This window comes from Pelophylax lessonae, assembly GCF_965119305.1.
Source record: "Pelophylax lessonae genome assembly, chromosome: 3".
Classification (NCBI taxonomy): Eukaryota; Metazoa; Chordata; class Amphibia; order Anura; family Ranidae; genus Pelophylax; species Pelophylax lessonae.
The window spans coordinates 532,696,852-532,724,494 of record NC_138770.1 but is presented as its reverse complement, the minus strand read 5'-3'; the positions used below and the strand labels follow the sequence as shown (position 1 = coordinate 532,724,494).

Here is a 27,643-nt window from a genome sequence, read left to right as displayed (position 1 = left end):
ACTTCCATTTGAATGAGGACTTTGCGTTGCCTTCCTTGTGTCCCAAGCCGACACATCCCAAGGAATTTTGCTTTGCATACCTTGGATGTGGTCCATGCGATTCGGGTGTATCTGGCAGCTACTGAGTCTTTTCAGAGGTCAGACTCGCTTTTTGTGGTTTTGGTAGGACCAAGAAAAAGGCCGTCAGCTTCTTCAGGTACCATCTCCAGATAGATCAGACAGATGGTGACTCAGGCCTATTCCATTAAAGGTCAAGTTCCACCTTTTCCTGTCCTGTGCGTTCTACTCGGGCGCTGAGTGCTTCTTGGGGCTTCCGTCATAAGGCTTCAATATTGCAAGTTTGAAAGGCGGCCACTTGGTCGTCTGTGCATACCTTCACAAAATTCTATAAGGTAGATACTTTGGCACCTGCGCATGTTTTTTTTGGCCACAAAGTTTTGCAGGCTGCTGTTTAGGAGGGGCCGTTCCCTCTTGAGGGGTGTTCTTTCTTTAAACCTTTATTTTTCAGACGGGGCTCCTGTGTCCTGGTTAAGGGCTCCTATGTTTAGCCTTGGGTTATTTTCCCCACCCCTCATTTTCCTTTTTGGCGCTGCTTTTAAATTTCCCATCAGTTATGATTTATGGAGTGCTGTGTCCGTTGATGAACAAAAGAGAAAACGGGATTTTTGTACTTACTGTAAAATCCATTTCTCTGAGTTAATAGACGGACACAGCACCTACCCCTCTATGGAGTTCTGATACTTCTAATACTGCTTGCTAATAAAATGATTACCTAGAGCAGAGAGGGGGTTATATACCAAGCTGAGGACGGCCCATGGCATAGCCAGGTGTTTTTTGTTCTGGCTAGTCCTACTCCTGGGGAGGCAATATAACTCAGTAGTTATGATTTATGGAGCGCTGTGTCCATCGATTTAGAGAAATGTATTTTACGGTAAGTACAAAATGACCATTTTTCTTATTAGCTCAGCTAAGGTGAGTTATATTGGCATTTCTCACATCAGGGGTAAACCAGGAAAGGTATATAAAGTAGCAGTCATAAGCATGTTTTTAGAAGCATTCGGACCTATTTTAATGAATATTTTTTCTTATGTTATGTTTTGTAGGCCACCACAAGATTTCACCTGGACTGAAACGCCTCCTCAGAATTCTCCACTGCACAGCACTGCCAAAGTCTGCTTTATTAAATTGTCCTTTGTTGCAGGCAGCTATGCAAATCTCCAACATCACAGTACCACTTTATCACTCCCAACAGGAAAAAATAACTGAAATGTGTGCCAATGTACTGCCCAGAGTTCAGTAACCCAGAAAGAAACCTTTGGTTGGATTTTTTTTTTTTTTTAAGGTGAAATGCCAATGAGTTTGCAGCCAGCAGAAAAGGAAACTGGAAAAAATCACTACTAAAACATATAATTAAAAATGGTCAACGTGTATGCTACAAACTATCAGAGGCCAGTAAATAGCAGCATCTAATGTGTGCTGATGGTGTGGAAGGGAGCACGTTAAAATAGACAAGTCTGGGCATTCAGCTGACAAATAGACTTTACTGTGCACTGTGTGAACTGGGTCGTGAAATTAATTTACTTTTTTTCCCTTCATGTCTTTTACTCGCTCTCTTCTCACTTCCTTAGATGGTTTAAATGCCATTTAAATCATAACTTGGTGGTTGACTGGTTCTTGAAAGGAAAGAGGCATGCCTGATTTCTCTTACTTCATCCTTATAAATGATCAAATATATTTGTGGGGCCAGTGAAAGGGCTGTAAGCAAACAAAAAGAACTAAGTTAAAACAAGACATTTTGTTTCTTAAACTACTTTGACCTCCTGAAAGCACTTTTCCTGGAACTTTTTGTATCTTTGAAATTTTGTCAACTTGCTGGCAGTATATAAGACTTTTGCACTGGTGTTCATAGTAGTAAAGCACTAGAGGCAGTGGACAATGAATGTGCTGGTTTATTATCAGTGTTTTAGAAAGTGCAGGGGACACTCTAGCTAGCAGAAAAATCAGCTGCTTCAAACTAACATGGGAGAGCTATTACTTCTGCACTACTGGTTAATCAGATCTGGGAAGGGACGTTGTTTATGGGTGGTCTGCATTTCTGATCATTCGTCTTTAAGGAAAACCGTTGGCTGCATAACCAAAATAGGGTTAGCAATAGCTGTACTGTAGGGTTGTAACAGGCATTTAAAAAAAAAAAAAACAGTTCAGAAGAAAAAAAAAAGTTGGCCTGGAAATTTTGCACAGTTCATGTGCCTTTTTGCTTCTGCTTTTTATGCAAATACGTGTTGGCTGTAAGAACCTGCCAGAATGTGACACAATGTCAGATATATGTTAAAGCAGATGTGTTGTGCTTTGGAAGGACATCGGTGTATGTACACGAAGCCTTAAAATACTTGAAACCTTTACAATCCTCTCCTTTGTTGGGAACATGTCTGTAATCCTATTGAGCAGATCTAATGTCATCCTGGAACTGGAATCTCAGGCTGTGTAAACTATTGCATAGTAACTTGTTGGTAAAGTAAACCAGGCAAGCGGAAAGGAAACAGGACCAGTAACCATGACTTTCCAAAGGGAAACTAACCACACAACCTTCATGGCAAGAATCCAGACTGCTGGTTAATATTTTTAAGCCAAATCACCGTCATCATTTTGTACATGGATATCTGTTACTATGCATTAAGAAGACCTTTGTCGGAACTGACCTTTTGAAACACTGAAGGTCAGCTTTAACATTTAAAAAACTTTGATTATTTATCTTTTTTCTTTTTTTTTTTACACCTTTGAGGGTGTTAATCTAAAACTTTGTGACAGCATGCATGCATCCGTGGAGCATGGGCCTGTGCTTTGCAGTGATTCCAACATATTATGCCTCTCTTGGAAAGGCAGGGTTCCAAAAAGTGAAAAGGAAAAGCCAGTGTGTCGGAGACGCTACTATGAAGAAGGGTGGCTGGCTACAGGAAATGGAAGAGGAGTTGTTGGAGTAACATTTACTTTGAGTCATTGTCGGAGGGACAGGAATACACCTCAGAGGACCAACTTTAATTTACGAGGACATAACAGTGAGGTAAGCTGCTTTCTTTTCTTTTCTGTTTTTTTCTTTTTGGTTTGACTAACTGGTTGTACCGTTTAAAACCAGTGCTACAGAAATACCGCAGTCTTGACCAAGATATTTTAAGTTAAGTTGTTGTGCCTCTCTCGTCCTTCTACCTTTTTCTCTGTCCCCTAACCTCTCTCTTGCCCATCCTCTCTCGTTCTCCCTCTCTCATCCTGTCTCCTCTCTCGTCCTTCTATCTTTGTTTCTCTGTCGCCCATCCTCTTTTTTGCCCATCCTCACTTGTTCTCCCTCTCTCATCCTCTCTCAGGCAATGTAAAATGTTTGGGGGTTCTAGGTAATTTCTAGCAAAAATACAGATATTTACTTGTAAATAAAAAGTGTCAGAAAAGGCCTGGTCTTCAGGTGGTTAAAGGTCGCTCTCTATTGACCCCACCTCCCACTTTCTCTCATCCCCTTTCTCTCTCCTTAACCCCATCCTCGCATCCGCTCTCTCTTGTTTTCACAATATATATTTATATACTGTATTTTTTTTTATTATATCTCTTTGATGCTGTTCTCATTTCTCTTTCGTTCATTGATGGACACAGCTCCTGATTCTTCTTAACCATTGGATTATACTGCTCCCTACAGGAGTAGGACATTAGGCAAGAAAAAGCTTGACTACGCCTATGGGCAGTCCCAGGGGGGGGGTATACACCCACACTCAGCTATAGGCGCTCAGTTTTTTTTCTGCCAAGTCAGTAATGACCTAGTTCCTTGCTGGAATCTCTGGTCCTGGTAATTTTTTTCCTTTTAAATTGATTTTTTCCTATCTTTGTTATTTTGTTTCTGTGAGAATCCAATATCAACTGCCAGACTGGACGACAGACTGCATAATCTAGATCCAGAGGGTCCCCCCCCAGTCTGGACAGTGAGCGCCCGCAGGCCTTATCTCCGGTTTAGGTCGGCCGAGACATAGCCACACTGGGCGGGGGCTGGCCTGCGAGTTAAACGTCTCGCGAGGGCGCATGCAACTGAATCGCAGCATTTTCTCCTGGCCAACAGCCACCCATATCTCGATGGAGCGGTGATCTATCAGGAGAAGTGCCCACCCTGTTGCTCATATAGTAAGTAGCTGTTCCCCCTTTACCCCTGGAGGGTTTTGGGCTCCCTGCTGCAATTGTTGGGCTGGGGGAGCGAATGGTTTGCTGGACTGAATCCGGCTCCAAATTTTGGCCGCGGCTTTGAGGCCTACTGTTCGGGAGTTATGTGGGGTGGACCCAGTGTGGGTGGCTGAAGCCACTACCCTTCATTTGGGACTCCGCCCTCCCCTCCGTTGCCCCTGGGTTGCCGGCATCTGCAAAAATGTAGGCCGTGGCCTTCTAGGCATCCGTTGGGGGGGCCCAGTGAGCCTGGCTTGAATGAGTGCACTTGGGCCTGGGCCTCCACACAAATGGAGGCCGTGGCTTGCGGCCTACTAGGCCAAGTAGTCAGCTTAGCACCTCCCTTGGAAGGGGTGGCGCTGTGGGGGCGGTTTAATTTTTGATGGCAACTATGCTGCCATTATTGTGGAGGGCACCTACCAATTTTAGACCATCGGGATACCCTGCCTGCGCGTCCACGTCATGGTGGGCAGCCCCTTTTAAGGGGGCTATTTCCTATTGTGCGGGCCTCTATGTAGGGGCTCGGATGGCGACCCCCTTTTTTTTGCAGGTTCCAGTAGGTGGTCCATTTGTATACCCTGGGTCGGCGTCCCTCATCTGATTATGTTTTTCCGGTTGACCTTAGTATATACTTTAGTGTCCACTGCCCTCCCCTGCCTCATCTGTCCATCAGATCCTGAATCTGTTTCTTCACCCGCGGACTCGAGTCACCCTACTGGTTCTTTAAACATGACGGAGAAGCTGCGTCGGAGGCGCCAGTCCCTTTTCGCACCACTGGTCCTCCACTGTGGCGAGGGTGTTTCCCTTTCCCGCTTACTTTGACAACATTGTCACATAACAGTGGGGTTGTCCAAAACGCACCCTAAGCATTTTGCTATGCGGTATACTTATAAGGATTCCCTGCTTAAAAAGTAGACGATCCCACCTGTAGTGGACTCGCCGGTTTCCAGGTTGAAAGGTTAAATAAAGTTACCTTACTTCCGGTTGAGGAGTCCTTGGCCTTTAAAGATCTGGTTGATAGGAGAGCCGAGGCTCTGGGCCGCCATACGTTTTACTATGGCTGGTTCGGCTTAGGCCGATATTTACTATTGCCCTGTTTCACAAACTCTTGACGAGTGGGCTAAACTTTTACGCCGGGACCTGGTGGGGAAACGGCTTCCCCCTACTTTTTACTGAGCTGGCGAACCAGTTGATCAAGGGGCTACAGTTTATCTGTGATGCCTCTTTGGATGCGGTTCCTTTAAATTTTAGGCTGTCTGTATCAGCAGTGGTCCTTTGGCATCTTATCTGGCTGACAATGCTGGTCTGTGGACCAGACTTCTAAGAAGGTTTTATCTGATCTCCCCGTTGTGGAGGATCGCCTGTTTGGAGCTTCCTTGGATGACCTCATTAGTAGACGTGGGCCATTCTTCTTGGCTCGTAAGTGGCCTTTTCCTTCCCTCGAGGGATAAAAGTCCTTCAGGGCCGCCCCCTGAGGTTCCAAGAGGACCTGGTCTGACAAGCTTTGAGGGGTCTTCCAGACCTGCAGACAAGGCTTCCGCTGCATGAAGGGGCGCCCTCACCCGTATCTGCGGTGGGGGGACGCCTTCGATGATTTCCGGATCCATGGACCTCTTTGGTACAGTTCAAGTGGGTCCACAAAGTCATTCGGTCCGGGTACAAGATCGAGTTTTGGTCTTTTCTTCCGGAAAGGTTTTTCCCTTTCAACCTGCATTTTTTCCCAGATCGCTTACGGGGTCACTTTGGGGCAGTGCAAGACTTGCTACTTCATGGGGTGATGGTTCCGTTTCCGTCTCAGAATGTTTTCAGGGGTTTTACTCAAACCTGTTTACAGTTCCCTGGAAGGAAGGCAAGGTTTGTCCAATTCTGGACCTCAAGGCGCTAAACTGCCTCGTGCAGGTACAGAAGTTCTGAATGGAGTCCATCCGCACAGCAGTAGCGTCCCTACATCTGGGGGATTTTCTCGCTTCTATCGACATCAAGGATGCCTACCTTCATATTCCAATATATACCAGTCACCAGCACTTCCTCTGCTTTTCCCGTGGGCAAGGAGCATTATCAGTTTGTGGCATTTACCTTCGGTCTCGCGTCCGCTACCAGAGTCTTCACAAAGTGTTGGCCCCAATGCTAGCATTGTTGCGTCAGCGAAGGGTCGTGGTACTGGGGTATCTGGATGATCTTCTGCGAGCAGAGTCTCCCACTGCTTTGATGGATGCCTTGGAGATTATTCTGCAATCTCTGAAGGGGTTCGGTTGGATTCTGAACCTTCGGAAGTCTGCTCTGGTTCCGTCCACAAAATTGGGATATCTGGGTGGATTCAGCCTCAGCCAGAGTCTTGCTTCCTCTGTAAAAAGTCCAGAAATTGCAGGATGCAATTCAGCTTCTGTTGTCCAGTAGACAGTTATCCCTGCAGGCTTGCATGTGGGTGCTGGGCTTTATGGTGTCTACCTTCGAGGCGGTTCCGTTTGCACAGTCCCACATGAGATCTCTGTAAAAAGAGGTTCTGATGGAATTGGACAAGAATCCCATTTCTCTGGCACTTCGACAGGGTAATCCTTCTCCCCCTGCACTGGGTGGTTGTCTCCACGGATGCCAGCCTGTCCGGGTGGGGAGGTGTCCTTTGCACAGTTTGTGCTCAGGAAGTCTGGACTCGGGGAAAAGTCCAGACTGCCGATCAATGTACTGGAACTCCAAGCGATCAGTCTTTGTTTGGATCATTGGACAATTCCTCTTCAGGGAGGTCCAGTGCGAATTCAATTGGACAATGCCACGGCCGTGGCCTATGTCAATCACCATGGGGGCACAAGGTGTGTCTTGGCGGATTGGGAAGCAACCGGCATTCTAAGGTGGGCACAACGATCGTTCCAGCCCTCTCTGCTGTACACATTTCATGGAAGGTACAGAGGTTTGTGGCATGGTCTCGGGATCCTCTGGCCGATGCATTAGTGGTTCCTTGGCATCAGTATCGTCTTATTTATGCCTTTCCCCCCTCTCAAACTTCTGCCAAGACTCCTGTGCAGGATCGAGGCAGCAAGGGATTCCGGTCTTTCTAATGGCTCCAGGCTGGCCTCGCCCATCTTGGTACGCCGATCTGGTACGGCTGGTCGCTGATGCTCCTGATCTGCTGTCCCAAGGGCCAATCTTCCATCCTGCTTTACAGTCGCTAGTTTTAACGGCTTGGCTGTTGAAAGCCAGGTGCTGAAGGATAGATGTTTTGTCTGAATTGGTGATTCCTTCGCTGTTAAAGGTTAGAAAATCTACCTCTAGGAAGATCTGCCATGGTACTTGGAAGACGTACCATCAAGGGCCAGGTTTCGACTTCGACTGGTGGTTTTCTTTCAACGTCCATTGGCCACACATTCCTTGGTGCCTATCTTTATCTAAGGAGCTCAACACTTGGTTCCTCCAGTGCAGTCTCTATTACCGCCGTGGGTCCTCAAATTTGTGTTTTCAGTTATCCTGGAATATCTCTTCGAAAATATCGGTAGGTTCCCCTGAAGGTGGCCTTTTTGGTGGCTATTACTTCTGCGTACAGGGTGTTGGAGCTGGCGGCGTTGTTTTGTCGTTCACCTTACCTGTTGGTTTACAGAGCTAAGGTGGTTCTTCATCCCTGTCCATTCTGTCGAAAGGTCGTCTCTGATTTCCATTTGAATGAAGACATAGTGTTGCCTTCCCTATTTCTCAGGCCTAAACATCCTAGGCAAATTGCTCTGCATTCCCTTGATTATTTTTGGGCAAAAAATTTGTACCTGGCAGCTACGGAGTCTTTAAGGGAGTCAGACTCACTGTTTGTACTCATGGTTGGACATCCAAAAGGGTTGGCCGCTTCTGCTGCGACCATTTCCAGATGGATCAGACAGACAGTGATTCAGGCCTAGTCAATTAGGGGTCAGGTTCCTCCTTTCCCTGTTAAGGCACACTCTACTCGGGCGCTTAGTGCCAACTGGGCCTTCCGTCATCAGGCATCAGTGATGCAGGTTTGCAAGGCAGCCATATGGTCATCTGTGCACTCTTTTACAAAGCTTTATAAAATGCATGTGTAGGCATCTATGGATGCTTCTTTTCTCCGCAAGGTTTTGCAGGCTGCTGTTTAGAGGATCTGGTCCTCTTTGAGTGTGTATTGTTTTTTCAGATGAGCTTCAGTTGTTATCGTTGAGCTCCTTTTTAACTGGTTGGCTGTGGTTCCTCTGAAATTTTTTTCCAACCCCACATGTTTAACACTGCTTTGGGACGTCCCAATGGTTAAGAAGACGCAGGAGCTGTGTCCGTCAATGAACGAAAGAGAAAATGGTTTTTTTGACTTACCGTAAAATCCTCCAATTTCTCTGATGATAATTGACGGACACAGCACCCACCCAGTTGGCTTTCTTCTGACACTGCTTGTAACAAAACAAAATGCCTATAGCTGAGTGTGGTTGTATACCCCCTGGGACTGCCCATAGGCGTAGTCAAGCTTTTTCCTGCCTAGTGTCCTACTCCTGTAGGGGGCAGTATAACCCAATGTTTAAGAAGAATGAGGACCTGTGTCCGTCAATGAACATCAGAGAAATGGATTTTACGGTAAGTCAAAAATCCAATTTTTTCAGCTTCAGAAAAACAATATAGTTAGTAGGTTTACTTCCTGTCAGAAATTAATTCAGTCAAAATATTATTATTAATTATAATTTGTTTTTTTTTTTTTTATTCGAATGCTTGTTTAATTTAAATGAACTAAAAAAAAAAGAAAAGAATTTGAGAAAAAGTTTAACAAAACCAGTGCCAATCTGGATCGGCCAGTTCACTTTGTACAGTGCAGACGTTTTCGGCAACAACACTTGCAGAAGCAGAAAACAAGAAGCCATTTAGACTCCTTTCACATCTAGGCTTTTTTGGGTGATTTTCTACTCTAAGCCTCAGCTAATAACGCCTAACAAGACAAATCCCATTAATTTCAATGGCTCCCGTTCACATCTGAGCGTTCTGTCTCCTTAAGTAAAACGCCCGTCGCTCAAAAAAGTACATGAACTTTTTGTCAAATTACTGACGTTTTTTTTTTTTTTTTTTTTTTTATTGGTCACTTGTCAACCTAAAAACGCCTGGACAAACACCCTGCAAAAACGCCTGTAAAACGCTCAAAGAAACACTAGAAAAAACGCCTGTAAAAATAGCAACGCCTAGATGTGAACATAGCCTCAGAAAATAAAGTCTATACAATCTCACAATAAGATCCTATCCACAATTAGATGCATTGGACTGAGGCCTGGAATGTCCAGCCAAGGACCCCCTTAACTTCACAAATTTGCCAGGGCAATCCCTGGGCTGATAAACTAAATGTTCTCGCCTAAGTGTTTCACCCATATATTTAACCTATTTAGCATGGTTCTGAGGACCTCCAGTGTATAAGGCTGAAACAGGGCTTGAGTAATGGCCTCTCTAGTGAAGTTCTCCACTTGCAGGTCACCCTGGATCCCCAGAACACATGTTTTAGGGTCTACTGGCAATGCTGTGTGGATCACCCTATTAAGGATGGTTACTATACCTGTCCAGAAGATATTCAATTTTTGGCAGCGCCATAGTAAGTGAATTAGGTTGCCATAGTTCCTTTGACACTTTATACATATGGGATCAGGAAAAGCACCCACCCATTTTAAATAGATTTGTTGGAGTGTAATAGGCCTGCAGTATAATATAGATTTACATAAGCCTTTGTGTGACAGAACAGGTTGAGTTGTCTCAAGGGTCTCTAAATTAGAGTTTAAATGTAGATTTCCCATTAGAATGTAAAAGTAGTCTTTACATTAAAATGTTTTTTTGTTATCCGTTATTTTTTAGAATGCTGCATGCTATGATTATGTTTCAGCTTGCAGTATAAATTCTTATTTTTACCTTTATATGTAGCTTGCTTTTTTTTTTTTTTTTTTTGAAGATAGTTCACTATTACTGTGCTGTATTTTCTTAAACTACCGTTGATCAAGACGCCACTTGTTTTTACTGTGAAATGAATTAACATGTACCTAAAGGCTTCCTGTAAATTCTTGCATACTTGATCCAAAACTGAAGGTAAGAGAAGGTTTGCAGCAAAAACATAATCCACAGCTATTTATGGCTTTTTCTCTTGATGGATTGAATTGCAATGAGGGGTTCCTGAGATATGAAAACAGCTTTAAAGGTTTGAGAATTTATGATGGTACAATTGGGGAATTTTGTAGCTTATATGTTTCAAGCCTTCACTTCTACTTAATAATAGATGAGTCTGGGTGGGGTTACAGCACTAAAAAAAAGAAAAAAACTTTGTGTAACTGACCCCCCCCCCCCTGTTCCATTCTTACACTTGCCCTCATTCATGGCAAATCTTTGTTGCCTCCACTGCAAATTCTCCATTTATTCATATGAAGAGGCAATAGGAACTTGAACGGTAGTGTGTTGAGGTTTAGAATTGAGTTGAACACTGATTTTTTTTTTTTTTTTTATATTCTGATAGAACTAGTTGTGGTCAAATTTTGCACAAACCCATAATGCCTTGTGTACTGCAGTTATTAGCGATAAGGGAATAGGATACAAAAATGTTGACCTTTAAGTGGGCTGGTCAAGAAAAACCGATGGCTTCCCGCATCCAAGAGAATCCTCCTCTCTGTGCTATTGTATTCTGACAGTGGGACTCCCCTGCTATCAGAATACACTGATCAGCCCAATTGGCTGCATGTGCTGATCGAATGAACATTTTTCAACATTCCCATGGAAGACAAGTCAATTGTTAGTTTGACTTCTTTTGTGTAGGAACAGTCACTGCTGAACTAACTGAATTTTAATCCATGTAAGGCTAGCTTTACTGTATTGCCCATATCTAGAGAAGGCCAGGCACTCTCAAAACAGGACATTGTCATAGAGACAAACCTTTGCCTGTCCCCAGTGCCAGGGGACAAAAGTGTGGTAAAGCCGGCCATAGACAGTTTGAATCTCAACCAGTTCAGCAGGCATCGGCCGAGATTCTAACCATGTATGAGTAGGCTGGTTGTACCCAAGTTGATCAATCGATCAACTTGATAACAACCAGCTTTTCGTATTTTTATCGCCAGTGCTCATAGCACTAGCAATAATCACTGTGTGTTCTCCCAGCCAGCACTGCTCCTGCTTCCCCCCCCCCCCCCCCCCCACCGGGAGAATGCAATATTGCTCCACGGGAGGTATTCCCCCATCAGCACTAACTGTGCTGATGGGGGAATCGAGCGATTTTTCTTGCCTGCTACCTGTAGTTGCAGGCAAGAAAAAAAAGCTCCATCTATAGTCATAAAATAAGTTAGTTTAGTTATAGTTAAAAAAAAATACACTCTATCCATTAATCCCCAGGTACCAACAAATATATTGAGTACAGTGGATGACATTTGCTTTTACTGCTTGAACATCAGGGAGCACAATGTCAATTAGAATTTTAATGATCACAAACCTGCCAAAATGTCACACTGCGATTTATTTATTTTTTTTCCAAAGAAAACCCAAATTAATCTTCTCCTAATTGATACTAATGACACAAACAATTTTGCAATAATGGTAGAAAACTTTTTTGTTTTAATTAATTGCTTACTAATTATTAATAGAACATGTACAAATTTACAGGCAGTAGAGTCTGTAATGAGAAAAATATATAGGAGTTTTATTTTTAATCACTGAAAATACCAGTTGCCTGGCTGTCACTTTGATGCTTTGTCTTTGATTTCTGAGTAACTGACCCAGAAGAAGCAGAGAAATAAGGAATTGTGACATGATGTGCTGCTTGTTTGTTCTGGACCAGAAGTTGCAAAGCTGAAATATTTTGCTTTACATTTTTTGAGTGATGTAATGTTTACCTGAAGATAATTTTCATATCACTTTTGAAACCCGTGCACACCATAATGCATGCCCTTCCGGGTGTTGAGGTATGTTGTGTTAAAGAACCCTGTTATTTTGTATGAGTGAACAATGTGCCTCAATAATTGAAAAAAAGGTCTTGCACAGTTTTCGTTTTTCAGCGCAGCACACCACAGCTCACAGAACATGTGCATCCATGTGCTCTGGTACTCTATGGCGCATGGGATATGTACATTGTGATGCAGTTAAAGCCCCATACACACGGGCTGAATATCAGCCGAAATCAACCATTACAGTAGAAACCAGGAAAAATTTTGGCCCATGCCTACAACGGCTTGTCTGACAGAAGCCAATCTCACGACCGGCTTCTGTCAAACGGGCATGCTGGAAAACCAGTAGCCAATCGGCATCCAATCGGCACTTGCAGCCAGTGGCGGTAAGTGCTGACCAGTGTGTTCTGGTGAGGGGATGGCTCCCCTGTCAGAACACAATAGCACAGCGGGGAGATCGCTGTACTAACATCACATAGTTAGTACAGAGACCTCCTAAGCTTTTCTTTGTTTAGACTGCTGGATTAAACTAAAATGAACTTAGTGTTACTAAACCCATAGCAGTAAAATCTGTCTGTAGATGCAGAATAGCATGCTTGTTATACTCACTGGGTAACTTAAGTGATTAATCCTCTGCATTGTGTAAAAAGGCTGTGTGATCCTGTATGCACAGATCCTCCAGTCCAGATTAGACACAGTAGGTGTAGTTCAGCTGCACCTGCTCAGTTTGGTTTCTTTTGCCTGGATAGAACACTTCCTGGTTTTATCTGAGCTATTCAGGTCACATGGTATTGCCGTCACATATGTGGGCGTATATACAGATCTTAAATGACAGCCCAGTCCCTCCCTCCTCCTCCATGCCCAGTAACTAAAAAAGAACACAGTGGGTGGGATGTCACATCTTGATTGATGGATGATCCGCCTCCCATAAAAGCAGGAGGACACAGGCTATAGTGGGTTTTAAGAGGTTGTGATTCCACAAAAGAGATAACACTACTGTGCGTGTTCTTTTTTTACTTCTCAACAGCATCAGTCACAGCCTACAGACGTGTTTATTAAAGTCCTAGATATTTCTAAACTTTAAAAAATACATTTATTTCCCAATCTCATAAATAATACAGATCGGCCAATAATGTGTGGTGTTCTCTTTTTGTTCATATTTGTGATCCTTCTTTTTCTCTTTCTGTGCCTTTTCTTTTTTTCTCTCTCTCTCTCTTTCTCCCCCATCATCCTCATTCTACCTAGCAACTAACACCCCACTCCCTGTCATCCTCATCTTCATCATACCCCACCCCCCTGCCATCCTCCTCTAACCTGGCAACCCACTGATACCTTGTTAACACCCCACCCCATCATCCTCATCTTCATCACACATGGTAGGGCACTGATACCTTACTAACACCCCACCCCCTGTCATCCTCATCTTCATCACACCTGGCAACCCACTGCAACCTTGCTGTATATAGCAATTAGAGCAATCTTGTGATTTGTATCAGTGGGTGCTGATAGCTTATTGGAGGAGTTTTCATTTCTCCCACGATTGTCTGTCCTATCAGGCTTCAAGACCCTTAATTCTCTGTCTAAACATGTTTGGGCAGTGCTGATTGGCCCCGTGCTGATCACATCTACCCTCCCAAGAAAAAAAACTCCCTAGCAATACACACTAAACTGAGCAGCCTGACTCTATAGACTCTGTAAATATTAGGTTATTTTTTGGAGTCTGTGGAAGAAGCGGAGGGTCAGAGAAGACAGGATTGAACAGCCTTTTTACACAATGCAGAGGATTGACCCCTTAGGAACCACACTAAGTGGTCTAACAAGCATGCTTTACTGCATATACAGACTGATTTTACGGTTGTGGGTTTAATAACATGTAATCATTCTCCTGGGGTGGCATATTTATTAACATAGTGTTCCATATTTCAATTTGCCCCTGTCCACAGACCACATTACCCGTCCACAGACCACGGTACCCCCCACCACACATTTGTAGGGAAGATACCCTTGTCCTCTCAACACAGGAATAAGCTGCTTTCCCAATGCAGGTGTTTGGAAGCTGGCAGTGGGTTATAGAGGGAATGAGGATGACCGGGGGTAGTGTATTAGGAAGATTGCAATGGGTTGCCAGGTGTGATAAAGATGAGGAGGAGGATGGCAGGGTGTAAGTGAGGTATCAGTTGGTTGCCAGGTGTGATGAAGAGGGGGATGATGGGGTGGGGGTGTTGGTAAGGTATCAATGGATTGCCGGGTGTGATGAAGATGAGGATGACAAGGGATTAGGTGTTAGCAAGGTTTCAGTTGGGTGCCAGGTGTGATGAACATTAGGATGACAGTGATTGGGGTTTTTAGCAAGGTTGTACTGGGGTGCCAGGTGTAATGAAGATGAAGATGGTAGGGGGTGGGGTGTTAGGAAGGTTGCAGGGAGATGCCGGGTGTGATGAGGATGGCAGGCAGTTGGGTGTTAGGAAGAGTGCAGTGGGGTGCCAGGTGTGATGAAGAGGAGGATGACAGGAGGTGGGGTGTTAGCAAGGTTGCAGTGAGGTGCCAGGTGTGATGAACATTAGGATGACAGTGGTTGGGGTTTTAGCAAGGTTGCAGTGGGTTGCCAAGTATGATGAAGATGAGGAGCAGACTTTTGAAGATCTTTTGCTCTACCAAAGTATTGACACTACCTCCAGGTCAAACGTGATCTCTCTTGGCTACTGTTCCCTAATGCTTTTTATATCCCATCTTGGCACGTATGCATAACTGCTGCATTTCTTTTGTTCCAGTGACTTGTCTCTGATTGGATAGTGGGCTGCAATTCCCAACCTGTCATTTACTATTAATGTTTACTATTAGAAAATATTGCGGTTACAATATTCCCTAATAGTCATTTTCTGCGCTGATGACTGCAAGAAGAATTCCTCGTAATCCATTGGCTGCCCATTCATAAAACATGGGGTAGAGCAAATCTCCATTGAATAGCTAAGCTCTGGTTGGAAACTTCACTTCAGCTGCATCCTATTGCAAGGCACTGTTACAAGATTAACCTGCTCACTGGTGCTGTACTGGGCACTTTTACCCCCTTACTGCCCTGACCAATTTTCAGCTTTTAGCGCTGTCACACTTTGACAATTGCGCAGTCATGCAACACTGTACCTATTTGAAATTTTTATTATTTTTTTCACATAAACAGATTTATTTTAGGGGTATTTAATCACCACTGGGTTTTTTTATTGTTTGCTAAACAAATGAAAAAAGAGAAAAAGTTTAGGAAAAATTTTTTTTTATAGGTTGGTATAAAAATTTCAAACAGGTAATTTTTCTCCTTCACCGATGTGCGCTGATGAGGCGGTACTGATGGGCACTAGTAGTCACTGATGGGCAGCACTGATGGGCGCTGGTAGGCGGCACTGATGGGCAGCACTCATGGGCGATCTGTCATTGTCGTTGAACAGCCCTCCAGTATTCCTAGATGCTGCCTTTACATGCTTAATTGGCAGCCATCGGATTATGGAGCCTATGTCTTGCATATGCCCACTTCAACATTTTTCACTCTATATACAGTCACATATTTGCTGACAGAGAGTTTGTGGAAGACCATGGCACCCAAGGAAAGGCTTCGGGCCATGCGTACTAGGCTCGAAAAACGCTTCTGCAGGAGTTTTGTGTTTTTCCTTCAGAAGCAGCTCAATGTTATCCTATGTCTCAATGCACATTAGGATGTTGAGAGGCATATTTTAAGCTTCGAGTTTAGAAGCAGAAAAAAACCCTTCTGGTTTGCATTTTTAAGAGGGGATTTCTCGCAGAAAATTAATTGCCAAACCCTCCTACATAGGTGTGAAAAAATGCCCAGTGTGTATAGACCCTAAAGCAGTATTAAACCGAAAAGCAAGCATTTATTATATTGCAGCTTACTAATTCTTCGTTGTGATGGCTGTATTAGTTTTATTTTCTTTTTAGGCTATATTATTCCCTTTTCATCTGGAAATCTGGCCAATGAGTTTATTGTTTTTCCACAGAACAAGTTGTCCTGTAGATATAACATTTACAATGCTGGGACAAACCATTTACCACTGAAAGGGGTGCTTACAATGATCAACTTTTATTGTTAAACCTCAATCCCAAAAGAAAAAAAATGCTTTGCTGTAACTGCTTATAAAGCGTTAGCTGGAGTTCAGCTTGTTCATGTATATAAATCTGCTAGTGTAACCAACACTTCCCTCACAGAATAAGGGCCGGTTCACACATATGCGATGCGGAAACCCTGCGAATCCGCTGCGTGTTCTCACATCGGACTCGACTTGCAGGCAGTTCACACTGCCATATGCAAATCACTGGGGTGTCAATACAAAGTTAACGACACCATCAGATCAGTTAGCATAACGCAGTGAACACCAATGCGATCCGATTCTGGTGCGGACCAAAAAAAAAGGGTCCTGTGCGACTTTGGTCCGAAAGTGTTGCATATTCAGCCATACAATCTTTATGTCTGAATTCGCAACACACAGACATCGCGTGTGATTTGCAAAGCAGTGCGCTGCGGATCACACGCGATGTCTGACATCGCATATATGTGAACCGGGATCAACAATTTTGCTGTCCAAAGGCCCCCCCCTGTGCTCCTTCACCCAGGGTGGAGGCACTGTAATACAGGAAGCATATTCCTGCCAGATTTACCAGGTGAAAACAAGCCTAACAAAAGAAAATGTATGCGGTTACCACATCAAATGATTGCTAAGCTGCAGTATATTACGTTTTTGATTTAATATTGCTTTAATTGTCCCCTAAAATATATATTACTTCAATATTCTAAGAAATGACACGTTTTTTTCTAAATGTATATAGCTGTAGCCTCAATGTAAATATTGTTCTGCTCTTAAAGTTTTATAAAGCTAAACATTAAGCGCCGGTTCACATTGCAGCGACGCTACTTCGCACCGCGACCTCGGAGCGGCCGCCACGGACTTCATAACATTGAAGTCTATGGCGGTCGCCTCCGGGTCGCCCCAAAGAAGCTCCGGACCCTTTTTCTAGGTCGGAGCGACTTGTGTCGCTCCTATTAGAACGGGTCCGCAGCTTCCCTATGGGAGGCGACCTGTGAGGCGACCAGGTCGCCTCACAGGTCGCCCTAGTGTGAACCGGCACTTACCACTTTGCATTTGTTTGCTCTAGAAGTAGTATACATGTATAGGCATTGTTAAACATTACCACTTTGCATTACCAGTATTTATGTATATTACACTATGAACATTTCCACACTAATACTTGGAGAAAAGATACCTAAAGATTGTTGTAAATTAACTATGGTATTTGTATGTATTAGCCTGCAGATGTTCTTTAACCACTTAAGCCCCGGAAGATTTTACCCCCTTCCTGACCATGGGGTGTTTTGCGATTCGGCACAGCGTGAATTTAACGGACAATTGCGTGGTCGTGCGACGCTGTACCCAAACGAATTTGACGTCCTTTTTTTCCCACAAACAGAGCTTTCTTTTGGTGGTATTTGATCATCTGTGCGATTTTTTGATCATGCGCTATAAACAAAAAAAGCGCGACAATTTTGCAAAAATAATATTTTTCAAATTTTTTTATATGAAATTCCCCCCAAAAAAAAGTAAAAATCAAAATTTTTTAAAAATTTTTGGCCAATTTGTTTTTTGCTACATATGTTTGGTAAAAAAAATCACAATAAGCGTATTTTGATTGGTTTGCGCAAAAGTTATTGCGTTTACTAAGGGAAAGATTTTTGTCTTTTTTGTTGTTTTTTTTTTAATGCGTAATGGCGGCGATCTGCGTTTTTTTTTTTTTTTTTTTTGCGGTACTGCGACATTGCGGCGGACAGATCGGACCCTTGACTGACATTTTTGACACTTTTGGGGTTACCAGTGACATTACTACAGTAATCAGTGCTATACATATGCACTGTTACTGTAAAAATGACACTGGGAGGGAAGGGGTTAACTTTATTGGAGAGGGAGGGGTTAAGTGTGTCCCTAGGGGCGTGTTTCTAACGGTCATTGGATGTGGCTAGTGGTGTAACAGCACAGATCAACGATCCTACATAGCAGGACCAAGTGATCTGTGCTTTTACACAGGGGAGAATGACAGGCGGCTTTGTTTACATTAGCCGCCTGCCTTTCTCCCTCTCTACCTGACGATCGCGAATGACCGGTGGACATTGGGTCCGCCGGTCACACGCGCTGGCTTCGTCGGGTACGAGCGGGGGCGAGAGCGTGCCTCCGGCAGATTGCGCTCGCCTCCTATTCGCTCCCAGGCTAGTGACGTACCGGTATGTCACTTTGCCTGGGAGGGGCTGACCGCCGCCGTATATAGTCGGGCGGTGGTCGACAAGTGGTTAAGGGCCGGTCCACATTGTAGCGATGCCAGACATCGCATATGATTCGCACCACACAGCAAAATCACATGCAATGTCTGTGCAATGTGAATTCAGCCATACAGGTTATATAGCTGAATTTGCATCGCATTCGGACCAAACCTTTTGCAGGACATTTTTCTCTTACGTCCTCCGACAGTCGCCGCCATCTTCATATTCGTCACAATGGGGTATTAGACTTTGCTCCGTAGGAGTAGCTAGGCAACAGAATATGTCAATATTAAACATATCCCCATCCCAGGGGGTGGTCCCCTCAGTCTATACCCTCCTGCTTCCTGTTTCCTACTTCAGTTTCAATGTATAGCTTGTCAGGAGTAGCTGGATGTCTCTATGCTGGGGCATTTTGTCTCAGCCTTTCTCTATTCTTTTTTGATTTTTGTTTGAGTTTTTTCTCTCTCTTTACTTAGCTGTTATTTTTGTCAGCATTAGTTAGTTTTTCTGATGAAGAGGATTCGTGCGGGCTGGGTCTCGGGCTGATCCCCCTGGTCGCAGGTTGTGGGTCAGTGGCTTCCCAGCCTGCCATCGAGCGTTCAGCCAGGTAACGCTCCTGGCACAATGAACGACCCATCCCTATTCGGTGCAGGGATGCTATGGTGAGGTGGCTACCTCACTGGACGCTGTGCGGTTTCTTAACCCCAGTTTTTTCTGCGTCCTGGATGCGACTCTCCCTGTCACATGTGCAGTGGCTTGTTCGCCTGTGCGGGTTCCCCACGCCATCTAGGAGGTAAGTGTATTTGTGTGGGGACCTGTCTGTTTGGGGGGTGTCAGTCTGGACTGTGTAACCCTGCCTGTGTTCACACTGTTAAGTTCCCTATCTCTCTGGCTGCATGCTGTGGGCTGGAAGGAGGGGGGGGGGGGCTGTTCTGCACTATCTGTGTCAGACTGTGAATGTGTGAAAGGCTGTGTGCTGTGGGGCATGATTATATCGTGTTTGGGGCACATTACAGCGACCGCTGCGGCGGTCCGCAATGTTTTACTATAATGTGGTGTGTTTTTTTCACTTCACTGAGGTGGAGGAGCGGCGTTTTCGACGCCAAACGGCGCCATTTTGGCTGCGCTCGCTCCGGGCGCATGTTAACACTGCAGGCCGCTTTTTCTTGTAGCCTTCCATAGGCTTTGATGGAGCGCCCTGAGTTGCATCATTCCTTTTCCCTGGGCGCACCGATCGAGGCAGCAGCAGTGGTCTATCCAGGTTTTTTATCATCTCTATCCCTATATCCTTGCCTGAGTTGAGCTTTTATCCCTGTGGGGGTCTTCTTGTGCTAGTGTGTGAGTGCGGTGGGCTGCGCTCGCCACGCTTGTTAAAGGGGCAGTTAACCCTTTATTCTCAAGCATATTGTTTGGGGGCAATGGATTCTCAGGGAAGCAAATCTCCTACCACTTGGTGGGGGGCCAAGGGACTGCTGTTTTCCCCCCCAGGGGGGGATTTGGCTGAGGTTGGGGCTAACCTTGCTGCTCAGGTGAAAATGCTTATGGCTGCTCAATCCACAAAACGGCCCAGAGTTTTCAATTTCCTCTGGTTCAGAGGGTGATGGTGCTGGGGCTACTATGGCTGGGGTCTCCTTATCGGGGTCTCGTTCCTCCCTGGATCTTGTGGGGTCCGAGGTGGAGGCTGAGGTTAAAGGGGTTGATAATTCTCCCCCTGGCTCGTCTGAAGAGCTTGCACTCATGGATGACTTGGTTGCTCCTTTTAAACATACTCTGCGTTTGCAGGATGAACCATGTCCTCCTGCTGCCCTGGCAGCTTGGGGGACATAGAAAAGACGCCAGACATCGCAGGTCTTTCCCTGCACTGATGATTTTCAGCGCGCTGTTAGGGAACTATGGCGCACTATACGCAAGCCTTTTGCTGTGCCAAGTAGGTTCAGCTGTGTTATCCTTTCACGCCCGCTTCTGATGAGCGGTGGTGTGTACCGCCTCCGGTGGATCACGCGGTAGCGGTTTTGAATAAGTCCACTGCGATTCCTGCAGAAGATACCCCAGTGTTCCGGGATGCCACGGACGGGAGGCTGGAGTCTCTTGCCCGTCATACTTATTCTATTATGGGTTCTATGCGAAAAGCTCTATTTGCTTCTCTTCTGGCAGCCCAGGCTGTCGCGAGTTGGACGCAGGTGCTTAGACGCGTCCTGGTGGCTGATTCGGCCTCACCGGCGACATTGGATATGGTGGATCAAATCCATCAGGGTGTCATGTATTTGTGTGATGCGGTCTTGGAAGTGTGGCGGTATTGTCTCGCCACCTGGTTTGGTTGCAGTGTTGGTCTGTGGACCAATCTTCGCGCAAGACCTTAGCCAATCTGCCCTGTGATGGATCTCGCCTTTTTTGGAGAATCCTTGGATACACTGATAAAGGGGATCACGGGTGGTAAGAGCACACTCTTGCCCCAATCCCACAAGGCTAAGGTTGCTCATGGTAAGAAGCATGCTTCTTTTAGGCCCTCTCAGGGGTCCTTTCGTGCCTTTCGGGCGCACTATAAGGGCAAGCCGTTCAAAGGTCATGGCTCCCAAAAGAAGCCGTGGTCAGGTAAACAGAAGTCCAGCCAGTCCGGACCCGCTGCCCATAACAATGCGGCCTGCAGGGGCGCCCTCACCCAGTTCTGGGGTGGGGGGACGCTTGCTCGGTTTTTCTTCAACCCTGGTTGGCCCGTGTTCGGGACAGGTGGGTTCAGGAAATCGTTCGTTCTGGCTACAAGATCGAGTTTTCTCTCTCGGCGGAGAGCAGATTTTTTCCCTCAGGCAGTTCCGGTGCCTCATCGGGACAGATTTCGGGGGTTCTCTTCCAATCTGTTCACTGTGCCCAGGAAGGAGGGCAGGGTACGTCCAATTCTGGACTTACAGGCTCTGAACCGCTTTGTGCGGGTTCGCAAGTTCCGCATGGAATCCCTGCGGTCGGTTCCGGGGGAATTCATGGCTTCCATCGACTTGAAGGATGCGTGCCTTCACATCCCGTTTTTCGAGGGTCACCAGAGGTACCTTCGATTCGCCATTGCGGAGGATCTCTACCTATTCGTGGCATTACCTTTTGGTCTCGCTTCGGCTCCGCGGTTTTTCGCCAAGGTGCTTGCACCGGTTTCTGGTTTTGTTAAGAGCCCAGGGCATCTCTGTCCTGGGGTATCTGGAAGATGTTCTGGTTCGGTCTGCGACCAGCCAGGGTCTGGAGGAGGACCTGTCCATCACGATGCTGACTCTACAGGAGTTTGGTTGGACGATAAATTTTCCAAAGTCGACGCTGGGTTCCGTCGATTCGTCTTCCCTACCTGGGAATGATTCTGGACTCGGTCCAGGCGAAGATCTTCCTACCGGACGACAAACTCAGGACTCTTCAGGAAGAAGTCAGGTCCCTCAGGGACGTTCCGTGCTCGTCACTCCGGACGCGCATGAGATGTCTGGGATTGATGGTCTCGGCTTTCGAGGTGATTCCCTTCGCCCAGTTTCACACGCGGGGTCTCCAAGCGGAGATCCTGTCCAGATTTCGTTGGGCCATCGCACCAGAAGGGATCTTCTGTGGTGGCTCCAGTCCCCGGGGGGCAAGTCTTTTCGTCCTCTCTCATGGACGGTGGTCACCACGGATGCCAGCCTGTCGGGCTGGGGTGGTGTTCTGGGCGTTCTGTCCGCCCTGGGAACTTGGTCGGGGGAGGTCTCCTCCCTTCCGATCAACATTCTGGAATTTCGTGCGATGAATCTCTGCCTTCAACGTTGGCCGGACGGGCTGCAGACGGACATTGCCACGGCGGTGGCTTACGTCAATCGCCAAGGGGGCACCAAGAGAGCCCGAGCGGCTCGGGAAGTGGCCGACATTCTGTCTTGGGCCGAGACACACGTCCCGGCGATATCGGCGGTTCACATTCCGGGGGTGGGAGAACTGGCAGGCGGATTATCTGAAGCCGCCAGTCCCTGGACCAGGGGGAATGGTCCTTCCACCCGGATGTCTTCCAGATGTGGTGCGCGAAGTGGGGTCTTCCGGAGGTAGACCTGTTCGCGTCTCGTCTGAACAGCAAGGTGAAAAGATTCGTGGCAAGGCCGCGCGATCCTCGGGCAGACGCGTCAGACGCGTTGGTAGCTCCGTGGCATCAGTACCGACTGATGTATGCGTTTTCACCGTTTCAATGGCTGTCCAGGTTCCTTCGCAGGTTGAACTCGGAACCAGAACACAGTGATTCTTGTGGCACCGGACTGGCCTCGCCGGTCCTGGTGCGCAGACCTCGTGCATTTGGCGGTCGACCTCTTCGAGAAGATCTCCGGTCTCAAGGGCTGATATTCCATCCTGCTTTACAGTCGCTGGCTTTGACGGCCTGGCTGTTGAAACCGAGGTCCTGAGGGATAGGGGTCTCTCCCCTGAGGTCATTCACACTTTGATCGACGCGAGGAAATTTTCCTCGGGGAAGGTCTATTACCGTACTTGGAAGGCCTATTTTGCCTGGTGTGAGTCCAGGGGGTTTTCACCTCGCCCGTACTCGGTGTCTAGGGTGTTGTCCTTCCTTCGAAAGGGTGTTGCCAGTGTTTGGCGCTGGCTACGATCAAGGGTCAGGTGTCTGCGATGGCTGTTCTCTTTCAACGTCCTATGGCATCTAACTCCTTGATTGGCACTTTTGTTCAGGGGCATCTGGTCCCTCCTAGGAGGGTGCCTCTGCCTCCTTGGGACTGGAATCTTGTTCTGTCCGTGTTACAACATGGTCCTTTTGATTGGATCAGGTAGATCTCGTTGTCTATGTTGTCCAAGAAGGTCACCTTTTTTGGTGGCGATCACTTCGGCTCGCAGAGTGTCGGAGCTGGCAGCTTGTCCTGCAAATGTCCGTATCTGGTCACTCACTTGGGTAAGGTGGTCTTGCGACCTAACCCTTCTTTTTTTCCGAAGAGGGTTTCGGAATTTCACCTCAATGAGGACGTTGTTTTGCCTTCGCCTTGCGCTAAGTCTAAACATCCGATGGAGGTGGAGTTGCACTCCTTGGATGTTGTTCGGGCGATTAGGATTTACCTAAAATCGTCTGAATCTTTTCGCAAGTCGGATTCTTGTTTGTCCTTCCGGGGGTCCTCGGAAGGGCGTAGCGGCGTCGGCTTCTGCCGTCGCCAATTGGTTCAGACAGGCCATTGAACAGGCCTATGCTTTGCAGGGAAAAGTTTCCCCTATGCCTGTGAAGGCGCACTCTACCAAATCTCTGAGTACGTCTTGGGCCTGTCGTCATGGGGCTTCTGTGGCCCGGGTGTGTAAGGCGGCGACTTGGTCGACCGTGCACACCTTCACTCTATTCTACGGAGTGGATGTTCAAGCCTCGGCAGATGCTTCCTTTGGCCGCAAGGTTCTTAGTGCGGCGGTTCCTTAGGGTCCCTTGTTTTGGACCTTTGGGCTGTTTGGGATTTCTTTTTATCCCTGGGTTATTTGTTTTTTTCCTGGGTTATTGCTCCCATTGAGCAAGTTTTTTCTCATGTTGCCCAGCTGGTTTCCTTCCTTTGGTAAGGTTACTTTCTTTGATGTGGAGACTGCGTTGCCTTTTGGCGCGGCTGCGTTTCCCACCCCTCATGTTTGCACTGCTTTGGGACGTCCCCATTGTGACGAATATGAAGATGGCGGCGACTGTCGGAGGACGTAAGAGAAAACAGAATTTTTGTAAAATCTTACCTGTAAAATTCCTTTCTCTGAGTCCTCCGACAGTCGCCGCCCCCGCCCCTCTTTTGGGGTTTAGGTACTCTACTGCTATTCCACTGAAACTGAAGTAGGAAACAGGAAGCAGGAGGGTATAGACTGAGGGGACCACCCCCTGGGGTGGGGATATGTTAAAAGCTTTAATATTGACATATTCTGTTGCCTAGCTACTCCTACGGAGCAAAGTCTAATACCCCATTGTGACGAATATGAAGATGGCGGCGACTGTCGGAGGACTCAGAGAAAGAAATTTTACAGGTAAGATTTTACAAAAATTCAGTTTTTTTGGTTCGCACCAGAATCTAATCGCATGGGTGTTCACACCCATGCGAATCCCATTCCTGTCCTAATTGACAGTTCGTAGTGCATTTTTTTGGTCCGCACCAGACTCGGATTGCATGAGTGTTCTTACCCATACTATCCAATTCCTGTCCTAATTGACAGTTCACACTGCGATATGCAAAAAGATCTGGGGGTGTCATTAACTTTGTATTGACGCTCCCAGCGGTTCGCTTATGACAGTGTGAACTGCCTGCGAGTTGGGTGCAATGCTGGAACCCGCAGTGGATTTGCAGGGTTTCCCGCATCGCACCAACGTGAACTGAGCCTAAAGTAATATTATATTTACTGTAGTTTTAAAAAATACAGAGGATAAAATGAGAAGGTCTATAGTACGATTTCTGACCTAAATGATCCTTGCTGCATTTGCTTCATCAGCAATCCTGTTCCATTTTGAAAACTATTTCCCAGGGTGAATGGGGAGTTGTCATGTCAGCACCTCAATTTCCTTCTTCTAGATTGGTTCCACACTCTTATTTAGGGAGCTCCTGGGGTCACTGGTTGCCAGACTCAGGACTTTTTATTTCTAACAACAGAATTATTGACAGGGATCTTATTCAAGGGACTTAATTTACACATTAAATTCACATATGGTAGTGTTTGCTTTACTGACCTTGGCAGCTTTCATTTCTAAATTACACTGAAAAGTAGCTAACAGCTATAGGTCAGTTATTAGAAGAGGAATGGTATAATATTGCATCAGGACAACTAGCTCCCAACTTGGCTTTCAAAATTTCCTCTTACTTTTAGACCTACAATACTGTTGAAAAGTTTTAGCCAGGTGTGAAAAAATGCTGTAAATTACGAATGCTTTAACCACTTAAGCCCCGGAAGATTTTACCCCCTTCCTGACCAGGGCCTATTTTGCGATTCGGCACTGCGTGACTTTAACGGACAATTTCACGGTCGTGCGACGCTGTACCTAAACAAATTTGACGTCCTTTTTTCCCACAAACAGAGCTTTTGGTGGTATTTGATCACCTGTGCGATTTTTACTTTTTGCGCTATAAACAAAAAGAGCGTCAATTTTGCAAAAATAACAATATTTTTCCCATTTTTTTTATATGAAATTCCCCCCCCAAAAAATGTAAAAATCAAAATTTTTTAACATTTTAGGCCAATTTGTTTTCTGCTACATATGTTTGGTAAAAAAAATCGCAAAAATCATATTTTGATTGGTTTGCGCAAAAGTTATTGCGTTTACTAACTAAGGGAAAGATTTTTGTCATTTTTGTTGTTTTTTTTTTTTTTAACGCGTAATGGCGGCGATCTGCAATTTATTTTTTGCGGTACTGCGACATTGCGGCAGACAGATCGGACCCTTGACTGACATTTTTTACACTTTTGGGGGTACCAGTGACATTACTGCAGTAATCAGTGCTATACATATGCACTGTTACTGTAAAATGACACTGGTAGTGAAGGGGTTAACTTTTTTTGAGAGGGAGGGGTTGTGTGTGTCCCTAAGGGCGTGATTCTAACTGTGATTGGCTGTGGCTTGACGTGTATGAACAGTGATCAACGGTCCTACATAGTAGAACCGTATGATCACCATTCATACACAGGGGAGAATGACAGGCGGCTTGTTTACATCAGCCGCCTGCCTTTCTCCCTCTGCACCGACGATCGCCGAGTGACCGGCGGACATGGGGGGGGTCCGTGACCGCGCCTCTGGCGGCGCGCGCTCGCTCCCTAGACCCTCACAGGCTAGCGACGTATCCCTACCTCGCTCTGCCTATGAGGGGCTGACTGCCGACGTAAATAGTCGTGCGGCAGTCGGCAAGTGGTTAAGAAATAGAAGTATTAAAGTATAACTAAATGCAAAACTTTTTTTTCCCCAGTTTTGGATAAAGCGGAGAGGGATTAGAACATTTGCCAGTCTTGTTTTGCTGTTAGTGCCCCAATTAAGAAGATTCACCCTCTATATTTGTCCTATTTACCATTATCATTGAAAATGAAAAGAAGAAAAAAAATCCCAAATTTTGGGTTGTCCCCAGAAAAGTAATAGGTGGAAAATGTTCCAATGGGGACACTAGTTTTGGTGGCCTGGGGGTCCCCAAGGAATCTCCCTTTTTTGCAGGAATTTCCTCTTACTTCCTGTTTGGCTATGGGACAGGAAGTGAAGGGAGATAACCGCAAAGGGAAACAGATCGCAAACAATAAAAAAAAATCTGACAGGGGTTATAACCCTCCCTTGCTCTATCCAAATGAAAAAAAAAAATTGCCTATAGTTCTATTTTAAGGCTACGTTCACAGTGGCATTAAAAGCAGGCGTTTGATAGGCATTAAAAATGCCTCTCAAATGCCTCTGCACAAGATACAATTGACAGCACACAGTGTTGTCCACATTGCAAAAACATGAAGCATTAGCATCGCTTCGATTCAAAATTGAAGCCTCATGATGAGTCAGAATCTGATTCAGCCGCTGCAGATGGGAGTTATGCTTCTGCGTCTACATCCACACACCCTGCATGATCAGATAGTGAGGATGATTCCTCTGCTCCTCTAGCTGCGCATGCAAAGGCGCTAGTGGATGCGCCGATTGTATCAGTGCCGGAAACTTTAAAGATGGAGGATACGACTGATGCAGCATCCGAGGGGCGGATCACCTTTGGCACCCACAGGTCCTCCAAGGCGTCCCCTTTCCCACTTTCTTTGAAAATATTGTCACAAAACAGTGGGGATGCCCAAAATGCACTTTTGCAATTCCTAAGTGTTTTTCAATGTGGTACCCTTATGAGGATTCTCTACTTAAAAAAATGGACAGTTCCTCCTGTAGTGGACTCCCCGGTTTCCAGGTTGAATAAAGCCAACGTAATTCCGGTTGAAGAGCCCCCGGTCTTTACAGATCTGGCTGATAGGAGGTCACAGGCCTTGACCCGCCATATGTTCACTGTGGCTGGTTCGACACTTAGGGCAGTATTTACCATTGCCCTGGTGTCGCAAGCTATGATCGAGTGGGCAAAACTTCTATCCCAGGAACCTGGAAGGGGAACAGCTCCCCCCTGCCTTTCCGGAGCTGGCAGGTCAGTTGGTCCAAGGGCTAGAGTTTGTCTGTGACGCCTCTTTGGATCCGGCTCCCTTGATTTCTAGACTATCTGTTTCAGCAGTGGTCCTGCGGCGTATCATCTGGCTGAAATGCTGATCTGCGGACCAGGCTATTAAGAAGGCCTTATTCGATCTTCCATTTGTGGGGGATCGCCTGTTTGGAGCTTCC

General features: G+C 46.0%; 1 protein-coding gene across 1 annotated transcript in view; it reads left to right on the top strand.

Annotated features, from left to right (window-relative positions):
* Positions 1-2,199: 2,199 nt before the first annotated feature.
* The window catches only part of TULP4 (TUB like protein 4), a 245,458-nt gene continuing 220,014 nt past the window's right edge, over positions 2,200-27,643 (top strand). Inside the window, exon 1 of the mRNA XM_082251611.1 lies at positions 2,200-3,061. Within this exon, the coding sequence (XP_082107737.1) occupies positions 2,810-3,061 (252 nt within the window). The 5' untranslated portion in view covers positions 2,200-2,809. The remainder of the gene's footprint in view (positions 3,062-27,643) is intronic.